The following is a 22,157-nucleotide window of genomic DNA, read 5'->3' as shown; positions in this document are numbered from 1 at the left end:
TAGGGACATAATTTTTTCCCCATATGTTTTACTGATGATATAAAGCAGCGGTTCACAAACTGTGGGTCGGGACCCCAAAGTGGGTCACGACCCAGTTTTAAGGGGTTCACCAGGGCTGGCGTTAGACTTGCTGGGACCCGGGGCTGAAGCCCGAGCCTAAGCCCTACCACCCGGGGCTGAAGACTGCTCAGGTTACAGGCCCCCCAACTGGGGCTGAAGCCCTTGGGCTTTGGCTCTGGTCCACCCGGGTCAATGAGGTTCGGGCTTTAAAAAACAAATAACCAACCCCGGCATTTGTACCAGACTAGAATTTTCCCCATCATTGCTGGCTGCCATGTGGGCTGTCTCCTGTATGTCATGCGCTCCTGGGGACACTCGTCACCGGTCCCTGGGCAGGAGGGACGGGTGTCACCCTAGCTATAAGACTCCTGGGTGGAATTTTGCCTCTGCTTGCAGGCCAAGGGGCGTTCTGCCGCGTGGGGCCAGGATTTCCCCCTTCCTGCTGAGCAGAGAAAGCCTTTGTCACCTGTTCTGCAGGTGGGCCCTGCCCCCCCAGCTGACTGCTGGCAAAGGGCCATGAAATACTGGGGACGATTGGAGCCGGGGGGAGAGGGGAAAAGCTGCAGCTGTGCTAACCCCCTCTCCCCATATAGAGCCAGAGCTGGCCTGCCCCTAACTTCGCCTTGCCTGGGGGTTGCAATGCCAGTCCCCCCCCCCCACCCGCCAGCTCCGCGCGCGCCACTCTTTCTCCTCCCCCCCCGGCTGCAGCGGCCTCCTTGTGCCGGTAGGTGGCGCTGCCGCCCCGCGGGCAGGCGGGTGACCCAGCGCGGAGGAAAGTTGGGGGCCGAGTCAGCTGGGGAGGGAGGAGGAGGAGGAGGAGGGCGGGCAGCGCGCTCGCGCCGGGCGCGCGTGTATATAGGATGTGCCGCCGCTGCATGGCTCTGTCCGCCGGCGGCCGCGCCAGCTGCCTGCTCGCCGCCCCTGCGCGCCGGTGACTCCCTCGCCCGGCTTCTCCCCGCCGCCGCCGCCGCCGCCGCCGCTCGCCCCGGCTGCAGCAGCCCCGGCTCCTGCCCCCACTCCCCGGTGCTTCCTCCTCCTCCTTCCCCCCGGGGCTGCCCTCCTGCGGGCAGCCTCCATGCGCTGCCCATGGCCGGGGCACAGCCAGGCGTCCACGCGCTGCAGCTCAAACCCGTCTGCGTCTCCGACCTCCTGAAGAAAGGCACCAAATTTGTCAAGTGGGACGATGTAAGTCGGATCTTCCCTCCCCCTCCTCCTCCGTCCCCCCCCGCCCCTCCCTTTCCAGGACAAGGTGTGTGTGTGTGTCCCACCCACCCTCCACGCGCCCCCCCCCCGGGCTGCTCCCTCGGGCGGCGGGACTGGGGACAAGGCAACGTGCCGAGCGCGGCTGGATGCCCGGCTCCGGCCCGGCACATGGACCGCGCCGCGCACCGCCGGGGGTCGGGGGACGCGGGGGGCAGCCTCGCCTTGGCTCACACCTGTTGTGTGCTGGGGCAGAGCGAGGGGGCCCCCCGCGTCCTTGCCGTGTGTTGAATTTCATGTGGGGCGGGGGAAGAGGATGATTCCTCCGAAAAGGAGGAGCCCGCGCTCGGGTGCAGAGGGTTTGGGGCCAGCACCGGTGTGTGGTGTGGCCTCCCCAGCCACTGGGTTTGTTTCCAGAGCGTAGGGCGAGTGTGTGGGGCCCGGAAGCCACACAGGTGCCGGCCCGCATTATGCAAGTTGGAGGATGAGTCTTGGGGGGGGGGGGGGGGAGACCGTTTAAAACGGAGGGGGAGCAGGGTGACAGTACGGATTTGTTTCCATGCCGGGGATGAATTATTGTCCCTATTCCTTTTAGCATACCATCTATGTTAGTGTGTGCACCTTCGGATCTATTGTTTATTGTAACCCTTTGACATCTAAATTGCCTCTTGACTGCTAAAACTTTTCTGAACTTACTTTGTCTCCCTTGCATCTATCTGTTCTTCCCATTTCACTTCATTCACTGTTATCTTTCCTCTCTCCTGTGTCTCTTGGTTATGTTGCATTCCATCTAATTCACCCTGTATTCCCCTGTATTGTTATATATGGTGATTTAAAGTGTATTCTCTTTGCTTTTGTCCCCTTCCTGTTTCTTTCCCTGTGTTCTCTCTCTCTCTTCATAATGACTACTTTCGCAGCCTTTTGCCGCTTTCGCCAGTCTTCTTCATTCCCTCTCTCTTTATGGACTCTTCCCCTTCCACCTTGTGACCTGAAATAGGCTGAAAGCTTGTCTCTTTCACTAACAGAATTTGGTCCAATAAAAGCTTCTACCTCACCCAGCTTGCCTCTCCACCCTCTATCGCACGACCTGTGCATACACACCCTTGCATCCCCTAAATGAAGAACATCACAGGTACCCGCTCACCTTTTTTCCTCGGCAAACAGCTCTCACAATCCTTGACTCCTCCCAAAATCTACATGCATTCAAGCCTCCCGACAAGACCTCCTCCCTCATACACTCACTTCTTCTCTGATTCCCCCAAAGCTCTCGTGCATTCTTGTTTCTGCAACACAAAACACATTCACACCCCTTCAGTACAAAATCACACACACACAAGCAGCATCCCTTCCTCCCCTGAAACATCCAATACTATTTCTGTCTCTTCATCTCAGCATTGCTACATAGTGTGGGAGAGGGGTAGGTCTATGCTGCCCCCTGAACGGTAGCCGATTAGCAGTTGGGACTTCTTTTTCTCCCTATAGGCTGTGCCAGGGACTTCTTCAGAGACCGGGTGGATAGCATTCTCCTCCCCAGCATTGGGCCACCAGTTATGAGTGGGGAGGATATAGCACCGGGTGGAAGGAAACAGAGGGGGCAGGTTCCTTGTGAATCCCATCCCTCAGTGGTTGCTCCTGTGGTAAAACCTCAAGGGTTCCTGCCCTCCACACACAGCTAGAGAAATGAACACCCCACCAGGGTTGGTGCTGAAGTGTGCACTGAGGCAGCATTGTGACGAAAGTAAATGGATTGGGCATAAAGGAGAAGACCGACTTGCTGCACAGACTGAATGGCAAGAGTTGTTGAGAAGAACTAGTTTTCGAGATCTCCTTTTATACTAGCTCAGCTCAAAAAGAAAAATTCTTGTGTAAAGTTGACTTCTCTAGAGACATGCACAGTAACAGCTAGTGGGACAGCAGAGAGAAAGTGCCATTCACTGCTCCCGTTCTGTTGCACAGTATCACGTTACCATTGCTCTCAACCTGTCAAGAGACTAAAGGTGTGATCCTGACCTTCATAAATGTGTGACAAATGCTTGCAGTGAGGAATGCAACACCAAAAAATTAGGAGGGAAGTCTTGAAGCAATGGGGATTTACTTATTAAGGGATTCCTAGAAGCTGAGTTTCATGACTGTGCCAATAATTTACAGTTATAAACAGTGAGATAACACCAGGGTCACATAGTGCCTGAGGTAGATTTGTATCTAAAATGGATGATTCACTTGCTGTTCGGGTTGAGTTGACACCTGTGAGTTCTCACTGATCAGATTTGCCGTATTGTAGATCGCAGCACAGTTTCAGCCTTAGTGCTGTGAGATATATATATATATATATTTTTGGTAAGCAATCTTGCCAGCAAATTCATAAACCACATATATGCTGAGGGCAAATTAACAGTGATTTATACTCTCCAGGTGAAGAATCCAAGGAGTTATCAAACATGGATTATGTGTTTTGCCTATTTTTCATGGCCCTCGAATGTGTAACTGTGACAAGAACAGAATTGTTTGCAATATCTCATGGATATTGTTACCTTGAAAGATAGGACTAAATTATCTGCAGATAAAACTAGCTGATAGAGTTAAGTCTGCAGAGAATTTGGTCCTTCGTTTTTATTTGTGAGGGCTATTACTGCACCGTAATTCAGAAATGTGTATAGGTGAAGAGATGCACTCTGTGAAAATGGAGTCTTCCTGTATAAATAACTTAAATAACTTACAGGATTTTTTAATTTAATTATAACTATATATTAATATTGTATAGACTAAATGAAACCACCCACAATATTAAGCATGAAGGTTGTTAGCAAAAATTGACAAAGGATATAAATCCTAAATCAAGATTAATTGTTATAGATTCCCTGTTATATCTGGCACATATGAGCCCCCCAATCCTGCAACCTCATACACAAGAATAGATCCTCATGCCCCACCCCATTCTTTATTGGTGGGCTCTCTGAGTGAGGAGGGTTCTCTGGAACATATATGAATGTAGAAATGGGACTGAGATTATCTGGCACTGAGACACCTGCCATGGGCATAACACTGTGAAATAGTTTTGAGCCTTAATTGTCTTTTGATTTATTTAATTGCAATTTACTTAGTGTGTGCGAGGGTTTTTTTCTTTAATATTTTTTTACCCACAATGCCTCATTCCAGCAATGGAATCACCTCAGGGAAAAATATTTTAGTGGAAGTGATCCCTACTGTAGTATGGAACATTTCATATCTTAAATTGTCACTAGGCATACATTTGCTTCTGCTACTGAGCCAATCAACAGAGACTTTGGAGTCTTTGCCATCTAGCCTGCTTGCCTGTATTCAGAGAGATTTTTTTTTTTTTTTAATGAGCATCATTGACCTGAGGCTTTATGGTCTAAAGTGTGAAAATGTGTATATAGGAGCTCCTCTGTGAAACAATAAGCCATAATAATGATGATACATAATATGTTAAAGAACTTACCATGACAATAAAACCTAATAGACCATTACAACTACTTTGGATCCATTGTGTAAACCTAGTGGATGTGCAGAGAAGTTAAGCTCATGCACTAATGTTCCTTATGAAATATTTGTTGGGTGGAGGCAGGGGAGAATACTTCCCACAATCCGCTTTTGTAGGAGGAGATTTTAAAAGGTGCTTAAGGGGTTTAGGAGCACAAGCCCCTTTGACTATCAATGGGACGTGTGCTCCTAAATACCTTAGGTGCTTTTGAAAATATCTTCCTAAACAAATAATTAGCTATTCCTCTCTTACCCCCTTCCTCCTCCCATACATGAATACTGGTCCTGTCTGTAGGCAGAGCCAAATTCCCACTGAAGTCACAAGTCGACAGAACTTGGTCCTGCAATTTCAGTTTGTGTTGTTTTGGCCTCCCCAGAGCACCTGAAAACGACTTTTTTCATGTTTTGGTACAACCCTAGAAATCTGATTTGGAAAAGATTTGATCCACTCCTCTGTCAAGACAGCATTATCCCCTACCTATGCTTTCCCATACAGCACATTTCCCGTCTGTTTTATTTCTCTAATAGAAAAATGACCATATTGACTTCTTTTCACATCTCATAAAACAAAGGCTCTTCCTCAGCAAAACCTTGTGACTTGTACCAAGTTTCAGCCCAGAGCAAAATTTTCCAGATGAGTTATAAGCCACTGAAAATAGCTTTCTGCAAATGGGAGTGCTGAAAGGATTTTACCCAGAGTAGCACTTAGTGGCTATCACACAGTCACACAATGCGTTGGATGAAGAGTAAAGCAATAGCTCTTAAAGAATTAATTTAGTACTTCTTTGAATGATGCTGGGGTGAGATGCTGGCAGAAGCAGTAGTAATGTAAGCTTTTAAACTGACCCACCAGTGTGCTTGAAACCTGGCCTGGAGCAGCCATTCCTAGGTGTTAGAGAGCGAACTGCCCTCCGATATCCATCTAGTAACTTTGCTGAGACCACTAAGAAGTGCAACATGTGCAATGCTAAATGTGTGATGTGGACCCTCATCTACTCGTAAGTGCAAATTGGTCACCTACACGCCTCGTATAGGGCCTGATCCAATGTCTGTGTGAAGTGCATAGGTGATCTCAATTGAAAGACTCTCTCGTTGACTTCATTGACTGTGCTCTGAGCAGTAATAATCTTCTGTCAATTTAGACTGTTTAAATTGGTGCAATCTACGCAATCGTAAAGGCTGGAAATTCCATGTGTTCTGCAGGGGATTTCCTGTCCTGTACGTTGAAATCCATTTAAAATCTTATTTAAATAAAAGAGACTACACCTCTATCCTACGAGACAAGTGAAGTTCTCATACACCAGGATTACAGGTGACTATATAATATCCCCATAGCCATCTGCTTCCCCACTGAAGGATGTTTTGGCTTGAGACTCCTTACAGGGGGCCCTGATTGTCAGAATGGGCTGAGCACCTTGCTCTCCGAAATTGGGATCCTTTAAGCTGTCTCAAGTTAGGCTTCCAAAAATCAAGATGAGCAGAATCACTGGTCAGGAACAATCTTAGCCTTTCGTAGCAGGGAAAGAAGTCTGGGTTGTTCAGGCATTGGTTTGACTGCCAATGCTGTAGCATGCTGGTGTCCCTCGTTCCCAGTGTTTGACAGTTACCGTTTCAGGAAGAGGAGATTTACAGACTCAATTTACTCTGGCCACTTGACAGTAAATCAAACCCAATGTTTTAATAATTCTTCCTTGGAGAGTTTTAAAGCGATTTTCAAAAGAACTACATTCACTGCAAAGTGACGTTGTAAGGCTTTCCAAAGTCCACTTTGTTTAGGGATAGTGCAGGGGGTGGGGCCTGATAACGGCAGATATATTACTAGCTGGGTGAGTTAAAGAAACCGGAGTAGAAAGGAGTTTTTCTCATGGGGTTGGTGGAGGTACAGCTCTGCCCTGGCTTTGTGTGCATAGTTGCTGGAACTAGGGGAGCTGGGGGTGCGGCAGCTTGAAGTGGTTTCCATTATATACAGGGCTTACAGTTTGGTTCAAAGGCTCTCAGCACCACCACTATATACAAATTGCTGATTGTGCGTAATGGTTTCCGCTGTGTGGCCCCAGCGGGAACAGGACAGACATTGCCGAGGTAGCACCAGCCCCAGAGCTAGGACACTGTTTAGCTGGTGTTGTCTAGTGGCGGTAATTGGCATGCCAAGGCAGGTTAATGGAATGGTATATGTTAAAAAAGTGTATTTGTTTTCAATTCTCACTTAAAGAGTTTCTTATCTTCCGTAGTGATAATATGTACTTTACATAAAGGCTTTGACTGGGTCTTTGCTGCTTATGCTATTTACTTTCACTTTCAAGTGTAGTCCAGCAATAAATAATGAAGAGGTTATATTTACTGGGAATGCTGCCTAAATTAGGCGACTTTCTGGCCATAAAACTGGAACCCAGTTTGAACCAAAAATGTAGTTATCAGAATTGAACTGTTGCATGCGCAGCAGCATCCAGTGGCTAGGGCACCAGGTGGGAAGTCAGGAGACCTGGGGCAAGGTAGTCCAGGGTGACTAGTGAATTCTGAGCGCCCAAATTGAGATACTTTAAAGGGATCTTATTTTTAGGAAGGGCTGAGCACTCACCTTTGAAAATGAGGTTCTTCCGTTTGTCTCATGTTGACTCGCTGCTCACTCTTAAAAATCTTGGCCCTGGGCTCTGCCATTTCATTTGTTTTATGACCATGGGCAAGTCACTTAACCACTCTCTGCCTCCACACCCTCCTCTGTAAAATGGGGTAAATATCATTATCCTATCTACTCATCACAGTAGCGCCTGAGCCCCTCAAAACCACTAATGGATTTTATCCTCACAATACCCCTGGGAGGTAGGGAAATGTTATTCCCATTTTACAGATGGGGAACAAAGGTGCAGACAAACTAAGTGACCTGCTCACGCTCACCCAGGAAGTTCAGAGTGAAGTCAGGAATTGAACCCAGAGTTCTTCAGTAGACTTCATAAGGACCCATCTGCTAGACCAGTGATTCTCAACTAGGGGTATTTGTATCCCTGGAGATACGCAGAGGTCTTCCAAGGGGTACATCAACTCATCTAGAAATTTGCCTAGTTTTACAACAGGCTACATAAAAAGCACTAGCGAAGTGGGTACAAACAAAAATTTTATACAGACGACTTGTTTATGCACTGAAATGTAAGTTCAATATTTATATTGCTATTGTTTTATTTTATAATTATATGGTAAAAATGAGAAAGGAAGCCATTTTTCAGTAATGGTGTGGCTGTGACACTTTTTTGTATTTTTATGTCTGATTTTGTAAGCAGTAGTTTTTAAGTGAGATGTAACTTGTGGGTAGGCAAGACAAATCAAGACTCCTGGAAGGGGTACAGTAGCCTGGAAGGGTTGAGAGCCACTGTGCTAGATTATCTTTACCCACATTTATAAAATGCTTTTGAACTTGGTGGGTGACTAGTGCAGTGTGATTTGATCCGGGAGAATTCATGGGCCTATTTGTTTGTTTGGCGTCTTTTTTTCAGAAGATTATCAAGAACATTTGATGTGTTTGTTATACTTTATAAACATCCAGAGATGTACGTGTATCAAGTATTATCAGTATGGATAAGTAGAAATAAATAAAACAAACTAGTTGTGAATACTTGCCTGAGAATGTATTTGAAGAAACTTTCAGATGTGGTTTAAATTATTGGCTGTCATATAGCTTGTTTTATTTTGGCATTTTTTTTATTCTGTCCAAATCAGTCACTACTGAATATTTCTGACACCATCAGAAATGAACCAACACTGGTCTGCTCTTAGACATATTCAGAGATTAGACTTTTTTCCTTTTTTAAAAACAGAAGAAAAACATACTCAACTGAACAACTCTGTTTTTCCAGCCGGTTTGGATTTGGAACTCTCTTGAGTCCAACGTGTTCCGTTTGTTTTTCTTTAATTATATTTAATCTGCAGTGATCGGACCAAATATAATGAACAAAAATAAAGTAGGGAAGGATACACTGTTATCTAAACTAGTGGGAAAATGTTGTATAACCGTTCTCTTGCAACACAAGAAGAAAATCAGATACTGAATTTAAACAAATCATATTTCAAATGTTCAATCAGCTAATATTTCATCACAGGATAAATTCTGATCCTATTGAACTCCATTGGAAAGCGTTTACTGGGACAGAGATTTGGCCCCAAGGTTATCTTGTAAAATGAGTAGACTCTTATCCCAAAAGGATATGAAGATGATTTTCAATTCCATATACAGCCTCTATTACCTTAATATCTGACCACCTCACAATCTCTTATTATATTTATTCTCACAACATCCGTGTAAGATAGGCAAGTTCTATTTTACCCTCTTTACAGATGGGGAACTGGGACACAGACAGGCTAAGTGAATTGCCTACGGTCATACAGGAAGTCTGAGGTGGAGAAAAGACTTGAAGTGAGGTCTCTGAAGTCACAAGCTAGTGCCCCAAGCATTGGATTATCCTTCAAACAGCTATGCCAAATAATGATGAAAGGACTGAAATCCTTATCTGTTTTAATCTGGTAAATAAAAGTTCTGTCAGTAGAATTTGATGTATCATTATCTTCATTGTGCAAAAATGCTTTCTAGCAGAGTGGAAAAAAATGGAGAAAAACCATGGCTATCAAAATGAGTCAGCCACCAAAAACTGGCTTTTTGTTAACTAAAACATTTCAAAATGGTCACTGAAGTTTTTGATTTACTGAAACAAGATGGGTTATTTTTAAATGAAGAACTTGTATAGAGTATAAACTGACATTTTTATGCAATAAATTGCAGTTTAGAGAAAAAGGTTCTTATTTGATTGAAAAAAGTTCTAGTTAAAGAAGTTTTGACCTGCTCTACTTTCTACACAAAACTTTGCTTTTTAAGAAAAAAAACATTAAATAAATTTTTTGTTACTACAGTCAAACCACATTAAAAGACCATTAGTAAGGTTGCAAAATCAAGCAATCAAAAGCTAGGAAATGCCAGAATTAAGATTGCCTGTGCAACTTAATTTGGTCCCTTGTGTGTATGCATTATGATACAGTCTTTAATTACATAATCACATACTATTTTGCCACAGGATTCCCGGCTCATTCATTGCACAGGATGGATGGTGTTGACTTATTCAATCTTATTAACAGTCCTCATTGTTCAGTGGATGGCTCCATGGCTTATTTACTGTATGCTATTCAAATCCTGCGCTGATGACACAATTATTAATTTCTTCATGGGCTTTTCTGTAGCACCCCTCACCGTTTGTTGAAGCACTCAGATACTACATCAATGAATTAATGTTCACAATGCCCCTGTGTGCTCAGGGTGTGTTGTTCCCATTTCAATCCCCATTCCCAACACTCTTCCTCCCCCATCCCCCCGGCCTTGTTTAGGGGCATGACATGAAGGGCATGTCTACACTTTGAGCTGGGTGGGTGATGCCAGACTCAAGGGGACATCCTTGTGTGAGCTCTCAGCTGGCTCGGACAAAGCTAGTGCACTAAAAACGGGGTAGCAGCGGCAGTGTGAGCGGCCCTGAGTACACACCCGCTGGGGACCGTAGGCATGTACTCAGGTCAGGAGCGACAGAAGCACCCAGAAGTGGATGGGCCACCGGTGCCTGAACTGTGGCCCTGCACTGCCCCTTCTTCCCACCCTCGCACCGGCCCTTCCATGAGGTCCTGCCCCTGTGCCACTACTTCCCTCCCCAAGACTCCGGTGCAAAAACAACGAGGAGTCCTTGTGGCACCTTTAGCCCACGAAAGCTTATGCCCAAATAAATGCGTTTAGTCTCTAAGGTGCCACAAGGACTCCTTGTTTTTGCTGATACAGACTAACACGGCTACCACTCTGAAACCTTCCTGGTACAGTATCCTAGGGCTTGTCTGTGTAGAAAACTTGTACCGCTTTTAGCTATGCTGTACTGGTATAGTTAAAGCAGTGCAACTCTAGTAGTTGTACTGGTAAAGTGCTTTTACCCCTATCACTTATTCCTGTACGGGAAGGGGAGCTAATTATACTGGTATAAGGCGCCTTTATGCTGCTCTAACTGCATCCACACTAGGGGTTATACTGGTATAACTATTTTGGTTTAAAAAAAAAAAAAACCCCACACCCATAACTGTAACCCCCTACAAACTCTGAATGTGGGCCCGGCTTTAGCTGAATCTGAGGGGCTTGTCTACATGAATGTTTAGTTTGTCGCAAGTTGGGGTGTGAATTTACCCCGCACTAGCCTGCAGCTCACGTCTGTCCTTGGGAATCCTGGAGACATGTATTAACAGTTCTTTTAAAGTGCATTTATCTAGTGCTCTTTACACTGGGAGGGCATCAGCGGGGGCCATACAGACAGCGCAGCAGGTCAGTACGGAGTAGGGTCACACCCCAGCTTGCAATGAACTAAACTTTCTTACAAAACTGCTGTAGGTGAAGACCAAAATATTGGGAGATTAAAGCCATGATCCTGCAGATTCTTAAACAGGTGCATAATTTAGTCATCATCTCCTGTCTGCTACTCTTGTGCTTGAAGCCATCCATCCACTTTTATAGCATTTCTCATAGGACGTGTCTCAATACAGAAGTTGCACCAGTAAAAGTTTTGGCAGAATGCATTCATGTTGGGTCGTTTGTGCCATTCAGCATGTCACCACAGCATTGGGCAGTAGTGGCAAAAGTGTGGAGCAGTGTGGGTAGACATCCCACTTTCTTTGATTGTGCCTCAGTGGCATAAAGTCTCTTAACAACAATGAAAAGTCACTTAGGTTTTTCAGTACACTAAAAATTACAGTGACCTTTTTTATATACACAGGCCCGAATTTTCCAAAATGGGAGCCTAAAGTTATGCTTCTAAGGGGGTTGGGGGGAATTTTCAAGTCTCCTGAATGACTTACGGGCACAAGTCCCATTAACATCAAACTTAGATGGAGGCATGTAGCCTGGTTGATGCATTTCAGCTTTCTTGACTTCTGTGAATGCAGTATGTCAGGAGGTGGTTTTGGTTGCAAATACAGCACAGGGTTAGAAGAGTGTTTTAAGTGTGAAACTCTTAGTGGAAAATACCTCTATGCAAAATGTGAAATTAATACCAAGTTAGGAAACCACTTAAAGAAAATAGTCCAAAATGTCTGTTTGAGCAATTCAAGACTATAAAATTGGAAGAGAGTAAAGAACATGTAAATAAAAAAAATCTGTTTTAAATTAAAAATCAGGGTTTTGTTTTTTTTTAATCCCACTGATGTTGTATATACTGGTCTATCAGATCGGGTCCACGCTGCTGCTGTTCTTTTTATTTCAGGAATTTGCAGAGGAACTCCATCAGAAGCCAGAGCTCTGCTTGGCAATAGTAGGCAGAGGGTGGTATTTGAAGCTGCTAACAATTTGCGGTCATTTGTGGCACGGACTTGTTGGCTAGACGTTGCAGATCTGCTGTGCCTTTCTCTGCTTTTTTTTTTCCTTCTCCACCCTCATTGTCTCTCTTCCACATCCCACATCTGGCTTGTATTCTCGGAACGTCTCCATGAATGTTTCAGCATGCCATGTATTGGTTGTTCTGTTTGTTTATTTAGGGCCAGATGTTCAAAAGATGTTCTAAATACGTGTTTGGCTTTCCAAAAGGGACACCTGTTGTTCTCGATGGGAGCTGCTGCGCTTTGAGTACCTTTTTGTCAATCAGGTGCCTAAATGGGAGTTGAGCTCTTTAGAAATCTAGTCCTGAGAGACTGTGCTGAGAACAGCCTCTTTGCTCACTTGTGTGAGGATACAGTCAACCGAGCCTCGTCTTTCCTTCTGTTGCTTTATTCTCTCTCTTTTCTTTTGTGTGTTGGATTCAATAGGGGTGGGGAAGAAATGAGTTTGCCCCCCTCCCTCTTTGTTTGTCCTTAGGTGTTTTTCCTTTGTAGGGGTGTCTTGTTTACGTGGATGGAAGGGAATTGTATTTCGTACACTCATAAAGTGCTTTTGTGTCTCCTCGGTTTTGTTGTCTGTGTAGGTGTGGATGGAAAACCGCTCCATTTGGGGAGGTTGGGAAGTGGGTCAGTTATGTGTGGGAGAAAACTGAATGAATGGGTTTGAAGATACTCCTCAGCAATGACTCATAGCAATGCGGGGTGCAAAAATCTTATTTGTAAATATAATACAGCAATTGTGTATGAAATATTTATCTTCTAAGTCACAGTTATTACTTGGAACCGTGGGGTTGACCAAACTTCTGATGCACTGGTTTAGGTTCTTCATTTTCTTATGTGTAAATGTATAGGGAGTTTTCATGGGTTTTTTTGATTGATTTCCCCTCCCCAAATAAAAAGCTACTTGTGGGTCCATAGTCCCAAAGACTCTGAGTGCTTGTGAGAGGGGAAGAGCAGCCTGCAAAGGTGAGCAGAGAAATTTTATTTCTGATCCCAGATCCAGAAATAGGAGTGTGGCTCTGGATGAGAGCTTGACACAGTTTTATTTTAGAAACAAGAACGTCGAAACAGTCTGAACCCAGCCCTTGCTGCTGCCACTCACAGCTGCCACAAGGGTGAGGAAGATCTGTAGACAACATTTTTAAAAAGTTAGATATGGTAAATAAAAGTTTTATAGGGCAGGCACTGTCTCTGGCTCTGTGTTTATACGATGTCTAGCAGAATGGGACACCAATTTTGGTTGGGACTTTTATGTGCTGTTGTAATACACATCATAAAATGTTCTGTCATATCAGAGCAGTGCATTTAACATGAAAAACAAGAGTAGAAATTATTACAAATTAGTAACAGAGCGGAGAAAATGTTCTTGCTTTTGCATTTCCTGACTTAAAGCTGAAAATTTTTTTTTGTTAGCACAGCTTTTGATTTTGTAATATAATAAAATTTCTACTATACTCAGAAGCTTTAATTAAAGCTTCTATGTGTAATTCCTCTTTATGCATCGCATGGTGCAGATTCCGTTTTGTCACTTTACAGGGATTGGAGGCTTTGGTGCAATTCTTTTTATGGCACTACGAAGTCTGCTGAGTGTAGCTGGCATCCCACAGCCTGAGACTCAAAAAATCGTACTTTGACAGCCGTATGTCGTCCACACAGATGCAGCCAAACAGCTTTTGGATTTAAGCAGTTGATTTGGAATGATTAACCAGCAAAACGGATTAATCCTAGACATAATCTTTTTATGCCTGTCTTTCCCAACACCTCCGCCCCCTCCAAATCTCCTGTGTGCCTCATCCTTCAGAGGAGCAACTTGTGTCTCTTTTCCTGTGCTGTCAGTTTACGTACAAACGGCACAAAAAATGTCTAGAGGTGGGCTGAGGAAAGGCAGTTACGTGATGTGAATCATTTCTTTTAGAAAGGAACAGATTTCAGAGCACTTCTATAGTATTTTACAGATACTGACATCCACTCAATCTCTTCTTCATTAGGTTTGTTTTAGATTTATTTTCCATTGCATCTAGTACAAGTGTAACATGGACAGACCCTAGTCGTCGGCAGGTGGGATCGAACCTAGGACCTTAGTGCATGAGCCTCTACCACAGGAGCTAAAAGCCAGCTGACTCTTAGCTAAGGCTGTAGAGCAGACTCATTTAACTCTCTCTCTTTCTAAGTGGTCTTGGTGCCATGAGATGGGACAGAACACCACACCCAGAAGGTGTGTGATTTACACAAGCAACCACATTGCACCCTTTGGACTTGGGGAAGACCCTGATTCAGGAAAACAATCCAGTGTGTTCTTATCTTTATTCAGCAAAACATTTAAGCATAGGCACAAGTTCTACTGAAATTGAAAGTTAAGCAGGTGCCCAAATGCATTGCTGAATCATAGCAAAATATCTTGTCTCCCTCCATACTTTTAATTTGTTGTGACGTCTTTTGCTAATACACAGTACTACTAGTATTTTTTTAGTGGATCAGACTTTCCCTTCAGTTGACTGTCAGGACACTTGTCGCAGGACAGTTAATGTCCTAGTGTGACTTACCAGCTTGTGTTCTATGACTTTAATGTTTGGAGAGAGAATTTCTGGTTTTCATTTAACAAAATTCTAGCCAGCACATTTTGTGTTTTGTTTCCTTTCCTTATTACTGTCCACCTTTCCATAGCTTCTTTCCCTCAATGTTTCCCCTTGATCTTACATCTGAACTGTGGGTGTCCTATGTTGTGCTTCTCTGAGTTGAACTGTAATACTTTCAGGGCAAGGACATAGACTTTCCGCAGACCTTCACATGTTATCTGTTGAATTAAAGTGTTTTTTGTGCGGTAAGGTGCTACTGAATATGAGTAAGGGTATTTGAATTTTCAGAGTAACAGCCGTGTTAGTCTGTATTCATAAAAAGAAAAAAGAAAAGGAGTACTTGTGGCACCTTAGAGACTAACCAGTTTATTTGAGCATGAGCTTTCGTGAGCTACAGCTCACTTCATCGGATGCATAGCATATTGTGGAAACTGCAGAAGACATTATATACACACAGAGACCATGAAACAAAACTTCCTCCCACCCCACTGTCCTGCTCGTAACAGCTTATCTAAAGTGATCATCAAGGGAGGGCCATTTCCAGCACAAATCCAGGTTTTCTCACCCTTCCCCCCGCCCCCCCCACAGACACACATACAAACTCACTCTCCTGCTGGTAATAGCCTATCCCTCTTTGAAACCTCTCTTTATAATGCGCATGATAATCAAGGTGGGTCATTTCCAGCACTAATCCAGGTTTTCTCACCACCGCCACCCCCCCCACACACACCCCCCTCCAAAAACCACACACACAAACACACTCTCCTGCTGGCAATAGCTCATCTTACAATGTGCACAGCAATAATCCAAGTTTAACCAGAACGTCTTGGGGGGGGGGGGGGTTTGTAGGCTACCTTGCATAATGACTTAGCCACTCCCAGTCTCTATTCAAGCCCAAATTAATAGTATCCAATTTGCAAATGAATTCCAATTCAGCAGTTTCTCGCTGGAGTCTGGATTTGAGGGTCGCTATCTTAAAGCAAAAAAACTTCATGTCTGTGATTGCGTGACCAGAGAGATTGAAGTGTTCTCCGACTGGTTTATGAATGTTATAATTCTTAACATCTGATTTGTGTCCATTTATTCTTTTACGTAGAGACTGTCCAGTTTGACCAATGTACATGGCAGAGGGGCATTGCTGGCACATGATGGCATGTATCACATTGGTGGATGTGCAGGTGAACGAGCCTCTGGTAGTGTGGCTGATGTTGTTAGGCCCTGTGATGGTGTCCCCTGAATAGATATGTGGGCACAGTTGGCAACGGGCTTTGTTGCAAGGATAGGTTCTTGGGTTAGTGGTTCTGTTGTGTGGTATGTGGTTGTTGGTGAGTATTCGCTTCAGGTTGGGGGGCTGTCTGTAGGCAAGGACTGGCCTTTCTCCCAAGATTTGTGAGAGTGTTGGGTCATCCTTCAGGATAGGTTGTAGATCCTTAATAATGCGTTGGAGGGGTTTTAGTTGGGGGCTGAAGGTGACGGCTAGTGGCGTTCTGTTATTTTCTTTGTTAGGCCTGTCCTGTAGTAGGTGACTTCTGGGAACTCTTCTGGCTCTATCAATCTATTTCTTCACTTCCGCAGGTGGGTATTGTAGTTGTAAGAATGCTTGATAGAGATCTTGTAGGTGTTTGTCTCTGTCTGAGGGGTTGGAGCAAATGCGGTTGTATCGCAGAGCTTGGCTGTAGACGATGGATCGTGTGGTGTGGTCAGGGTGAAAGCTGGAGGCATGTAGGTAGGAATAGCGGTCAGTAGGTTTCCGGTATAGGGTGGTGTTGATGTGACCATCGTTTATTAGCACTGTAGTGTCCAGGAAGTGGATCTCTTGTGTGGACTGGACCAGGCTGAGGTTGATGGTGGGATGGAAATTGTTGAAATCATGGTGGAATTTGAATTGTGCATTATGTGCTTTGTAAAGCTGACATAAAATACTCCATAAATAATCATGTCCCCAAAGCAGATAATGTCACATGTCAGTTACTTTTGTCAGGTAATCCTCATTAAGGGCTTGATGCTGCATTCCTTGTGCATCCACAAGAAACATAGAGTTTGGTTCTATAAAGTATATGTCCTTATGCTGGGATGAAAACTTCTTTAAGGGACACTGTTCACACTTCTCTGTTTCTCTCCCTCCCTTCCCCCTCCCCACCCCCGTTGATACAAATGACAGCTGACAGATAACAGAAAGGGATTAGAGAAATTATTTTTCCAGTGTGTGTTTGTGCGTTTGACAAGCAGTTTCACTATTTCTCTTTATAGTCAAATTTGCCTATTTGGATGTATCTTTCATACAGCAATGGAGACAGTTAAAAGACTGTAAAACCATTTAAAAAAAACTGGTGAGGGTATTGAGGGCAGATGTCTCACCGTTGTTATGATGGCTGTCAATTGCTTGACCATAGCTAAGTGGTGGACATGCTGTCACTTTTACTTATTGTATCAACTGTGGTTATTTCACTAGTTCGTCTTCACCTATTGCCTCCTCATACGTTCAGATTGTAAATTTTTTGGGATGGAGATTGTCTCTTTATTATGTATGCGCACTGCACAGCACAGTGGGGGCTCCAATCCCTGTATGCTGCTCCTAGGCACCACTGCAATACAAATGGTTCATCAAGTGTCGTGCTTGAAACTACTCAACTCTCTCTCTCTCTCTCTCTCTCTCTCTCTCTTTCTTTTTTTTTTTTTTTTAAAGCTGACTAGACTTCAAGTCGATGGGATCACTTTTAATTAAATCAAGCAACCTGCTTGTGTCCGTTGTGTATTAGACATTATATTCTATACACCGCCCTTGATCCATTCACACAAGAAGGGGGAAAAATCAGCTGTGAAGCTGAGCGGCTAATGGATCAGTCAGCAAAGGAATGTCCGAGCCCAACTGAATTTGTCAGAAAAAGCAAGCTAAATGCCACTGAGCCAGCCCCCGTATTGCATTCTCCCCATGCCGTGGTCCCTGGGGAGGATCGAATCAGAAAGACGGGTCTTCAAGTCCTCACCCACAGAGGCCAGTGAGAACAAATTATAAACTGGTACTGCATTGGCCTTGTGTGACCAATAAGTGCTTGTCAGGGTGGATGCCAAGGGAAATAAGGTGACATGGCTGCTTCAGGCAGGCAGCTGTCTCAGGGAAACCACTGTTCCACCCCTGTTGTTGGAAAAATAGTGATGACTGTCCAAACCTTGCACCCTGAAGTGCAGTCCACCCCTGAGGAAAGCACTTGATTGAGGCCTACCCTGACTCCCATGACCACTGCACTGGATGCTCTCGTGTAAACACTGCAGGAAGCAGGATGTACCCTGTGGGAAGACCCGGCAAATCCGTTTGCCATCTGGCTCCCATTCTGTGATCCCTGGTGGCTAGGCCACTGGTTATCTTCTCAAGACCAGTGGCTCTTGCTGAGATGGTCAGCGTTGGATCACTTTCCTTAAGATAGTATTTGCTGCTGCAGATTTAATACCTTTCCAGTCCAGACAGGATCCCCAGTCTTTAAAAGCTTGTCTATGGAGGGGAAGGATGCTCCAGTGGTGAGGGCCCTCTCTTAGGAATTGGGACCCTGGGCCCTGCTCTCTCTCAGACTTTGTGTGACCTTGGACAAATCCAGTTAACCTCTCTGTGCCTTGTTTCCCCATATGGAGGGTAATAGCACTGTCCTATGTCATGGGGGTGTTGTGAGGATAAGCGTGTTTAAAGATTGTGAGGTGCTCCGATACTACGGTAAAAGGAGCCATATAAGTATTTAAGACAGATCAACATTATCCTGCTTTTTAAAATTTTTATTTGTATTGCATCTGTTTTGTGGAATAAAAGAAAGTTGAGTAATATCATAGACTGCAATTTACATGATTAAATCGTGTTTTATGTTTTTTTTTGTTTTTGTTTTGTTTTTTAAATGTTCAGCACATTTTATTTTAACTTGGATCAATTGGAGCCATATTTTCTAAAGATCTGTAGAATGTGGCCTTATTTTTTGTTGCATGGGAAATGGCTGAGTTTCAAAGCTTTACAGGAACTGTAACTGGTTAGGAGAAATATACATCCACTTTTCGGATAATTTTAATAAATAAAATTTTCAGTGATCCCACATATGGACTTTACAATTGGATTTTTATCTGCTTTCAGAAAAATGCATATCGTTATAAAAAACGCCTATATGAATTACAGACAAAAACAGGAAGTATTTAAATGGAAAACAGTATTAACAAGATTCCTACAGTAATTTAATATGTATAACTGAGCGTGATTGGGCAGATGCATTCTCTCTCTCTCTCTCTCTCTCTTTCTCTTGCACGTATACAGAATGTAGAACATGAAAACATTTAAATTACTTAGAAATATATTATGAGATCGGAATGGAGATTTGGGATGTGGGATTAAACTGTGTAAGTGACATTCTGTGATTTGGTACCTTCAGGGTGGCTGTTAGGGCTGTTATTTGTTAACAGTGAAGATAAGGTGGACGGCCTTGTGGCATCTGCCTTGCAAGTTTAATGTTCATATTGTTTACCCTTTTTTTTTTTTTTTTTTGTAGGATTCCACTGTTGTGACTCCAATTCTTCTCAGAACAGATCCACATGGATTTTTCTTTTACTGGACAGATCAAAATAAGGTAAGAGCAGAAATGCCTTTTTTCGTATTGATTTCCATACGGTGCGATAGGGCTGTGGGCAGGAAGCTTTGCACTCTAATTCTGGCATAGAGGACGCCCAAGGAGCACTGCAGTGCAGAGAGCTCCTCTGTGATGTAGAGAAAGCATACATGCTCCTCCCCAGCCCCTGCTGCACAGGGCATGTGACTGGGAAGAAGGAGAGTGATTGGCAATCCTCAGCTGCCTTAGTGGCCCCTTGTGGACAGGGGCCACTACTGGCATAATACAGAGTTGTTCCAGTTTATACCTGGGGACCAATCTGGCGTGAAATCTTGGCTCTGCTCAAGTCAGTAGGATTTTTTCCATGGTGTGGTTGGTCCAATATTGGAGGAGTTTAAAGCCACCTATTTAAACCTCCCTGCTGAGTTACTCTGTGCTCCTCAGCTGCGACTAAGGATGTGGGTCTATGTTTTTATTAATCCGTGTTGGAGACTCGGTCTCTTGTTAAATACGTTCCTGTATGCTTGTTGGGAAGGCTTAGAGCCTGCTGCATTGCTCCTATTTTACACCAGTGTCATTCCAGTGCTGTCCTGTTTCCCGCAGACAGAATCCATGGCATTACACCAGGGTGAAAGTGGAGCAATACAGTGGCGCATCAGGCCTTTGATCTCTTGTCAATGTGCTGTCACAGCGATTCAATGGAAAAACACAGTCCAAGTATTATGAAGAAATTAGTTCCTCTTGTCCCCGAAGATGGATTGTGGTGGTACCTTGTTAGAAAGTAACCTTATCTTGTATCTGTTGCCTGTTACAAAAGAAAATATTAGAATAATGTAATTGCTTCTGTACAGTTTCTGTTAGTGTTAGCTTCATTTTCTGTTAGTGTTTTTTGCTGGGTTCAGAGTATACAAGGCTGAAGCATCAAGGCTGCTGAAACTTAGTTTTCAAAACACACCCTCTCACCCTCAAGTCTTTACAAATAATTCTTTGGCGTTGCAAAAAGGCTTTTATTTTGGTTGTTCTCTATACCACGTGGTCCTGTTTAAATATAATGTCCCTTTTAGGCTTTGATTCAGCAAAACACTTAAGCATGTACTTAAGTCTGGAGGAAAAAAATGACCCAGAGTTGATTGGAGAGTTTATTCCATTTTTTTAAGAGGTTCGGCATAATCACGTTCCCTTCAGTTTCCTACTGTTGTCTGTAAAAACAATGCCTTGAAGCAGTTCTGTAAAACGGCTATTTATAGAATGGTTATTTCCATATTCATGAAAAAATGTATTTATAATGCCCAGAACATTTTTTAAAAGGTTGGGTATTTGTACAAGAGACATAAGTGTCAGTTTGATTTTTTTGAAACTGGGGAATCAAATATATATAAATGGCAACAAAAAAGATTTTGTCTGGTTAGTAATTCATGACAACTAAGTAAAGCTTGTTTTCAAAACCTATCCTAAAGGTCTCTTTATTTAAAATGTTTGTGTTTGGGGATGAGCACTTTCTGCTTATGCAGTGAATATTTTGATTTATATTTATTGTGAAATTATTGAAATTTTTTAAAAAAATTAAATTCTGGTTAAGTATTAGGTGAGATATTTTAAGGTGGTTCTTACGATTTATGGTTGGAAATCCAAAGAAGGAACAGTAACCTTGTTTACACACCTACAACCATTGAGAGATCTTCTAAGAGACACATTTTTCACAGCACTGCTGTCATGTTTCTGACAGATGGTAGACCATCACGGGTTAATCTGCTCCCTTCTAAAAAGGAGAAGTTATGAATTCCATCGCATTTTGGACTTACCTGAAACCATTCTCTTCCTCTTGTGTACTGGAAGAATCAGACACAGGTTTTGGCTTCATTCCATGTAATCGGTGCTGATTAAAATGGGTATGTGCGACTGGCCTTACATTTTGGACAGGTTTGTCAAAACCTCTCTCTAAATCCAGAGAGTCGTACACATCTAACAACATTAAAGCCTCAGTGAGACACGCATCTCTTCACCGTTCATCCTTATTATTATTATTTTTTTATGATCAGCTACACTATAATTTGAGTGTGTGTGTGTGCACTCATCAAAAGAACTGAAGGAAAGGGTAGATATAACAAAGGGAAAATTCTGCATGCATGACCTCTGGTGTTTTCTTGAGACAATGCACAGTTGGTGCAAATATAAATTGCATTTATGCCAGTGGTAGTTCAATTTACACTGGAATCTATGGTATTTCCTGTTCTGTGTTTACAAGATAGAACAAATACCTCATTAAAATCAGATTCTGAGGTATAGATTGATTTTTTTTTTTATCTTTAATGGTGCTTGTTTGATATCTGTTGATAAAAAGACACATGAAATATTAAGGTAACCAACTTTGCTCAGAATAGCAAAACCACAGTAAAGAACTTTCTTGCTCAATCATTCCCATCTATTCAGCACTGGTGAGGCCTCATCTGGAGTACTGTGTCCAGTTTTGGGCCCCACACGACAAGAAGGATGTGGAAAAATTGGAAAGAGTCCAGTGGAAGGCAACAAAAATGATTAGGGGGCTGGAGCCTTATGAGGAGAGGCTGAGGGAAATGCGATTATTTAGTCTCAGAAGAAAAGAATGAGGGGGGATTTGATAGCTGCTTTCAAAGAGGATGGAGCTCCGCTGTTCTCAGTGGTAGCAGATGACAGAACAAGGAGTAATGGTCTCAAGTTGCAGAGGGGGAGGTTTAGGCTGGATATTAGGACAAACTTTTTCACTAGGAGGGTGGTGAAGCACTGGAATGCGTTACCTAGGGAGATGGTGGAATCTCCTTCCTTTGAGGTTTTTAAGGTCAGGCTTGACAAAACCCTGGCTGGGCTGATTTAGTTGGGGATTTGTCCTGCT

The 22,157-nt window shown here is 43.5% G+C and overlaps 1 protein-coding gene across 3 annotated transcripts in view; it reads left to right on the top strand.

The window, feature by feature from the left end:
- Positions 1-1,089: 1,089 nt before the first annotated feature.
- Positions 1,090-22,157, top strand: part of PLCB1 (phospholipase C beta 1) — a 647,792-nt gene continuing 626,724 nt past the window's right edge. For all 3 annotated transcript variants that reach the window (XM_074949681.1, XM_074949683.1, XM_074949682.1), the window contains exons 1-2: positions 1,090-1,245; positions 19,232-19,309. In XM_074949681.1, coding sequence (XP_074805782.1) covers positions 1,147-1,245; positions 19,232-19,309 — 177 coding nt within the window. In that variant the 5' untranslated portion in view covers positions 1,090-1,146. The remainder of the gene's footprint in view (positions 1,246-19,231; positions 19,310-22,157) is intronic.

The sequence above is a fragment of the Natator depressus genome, chromosome 3, assembly GCF_965152275.1.
Source record: "Natator depressus isolate rNatDep1 chromosome 3, rNatDep2.hap1, whole genome shotgun sequence".
Lineage (NCBI taxonomy): Eukaryota > Metazoa > Chordata > Testudines > Cheloniidae > Natator > Natator depressus.
Note: the sequence above shows the minus strand (reverse complement) of the source record. Positions and strands in the feature narration are given on the sequence as shown.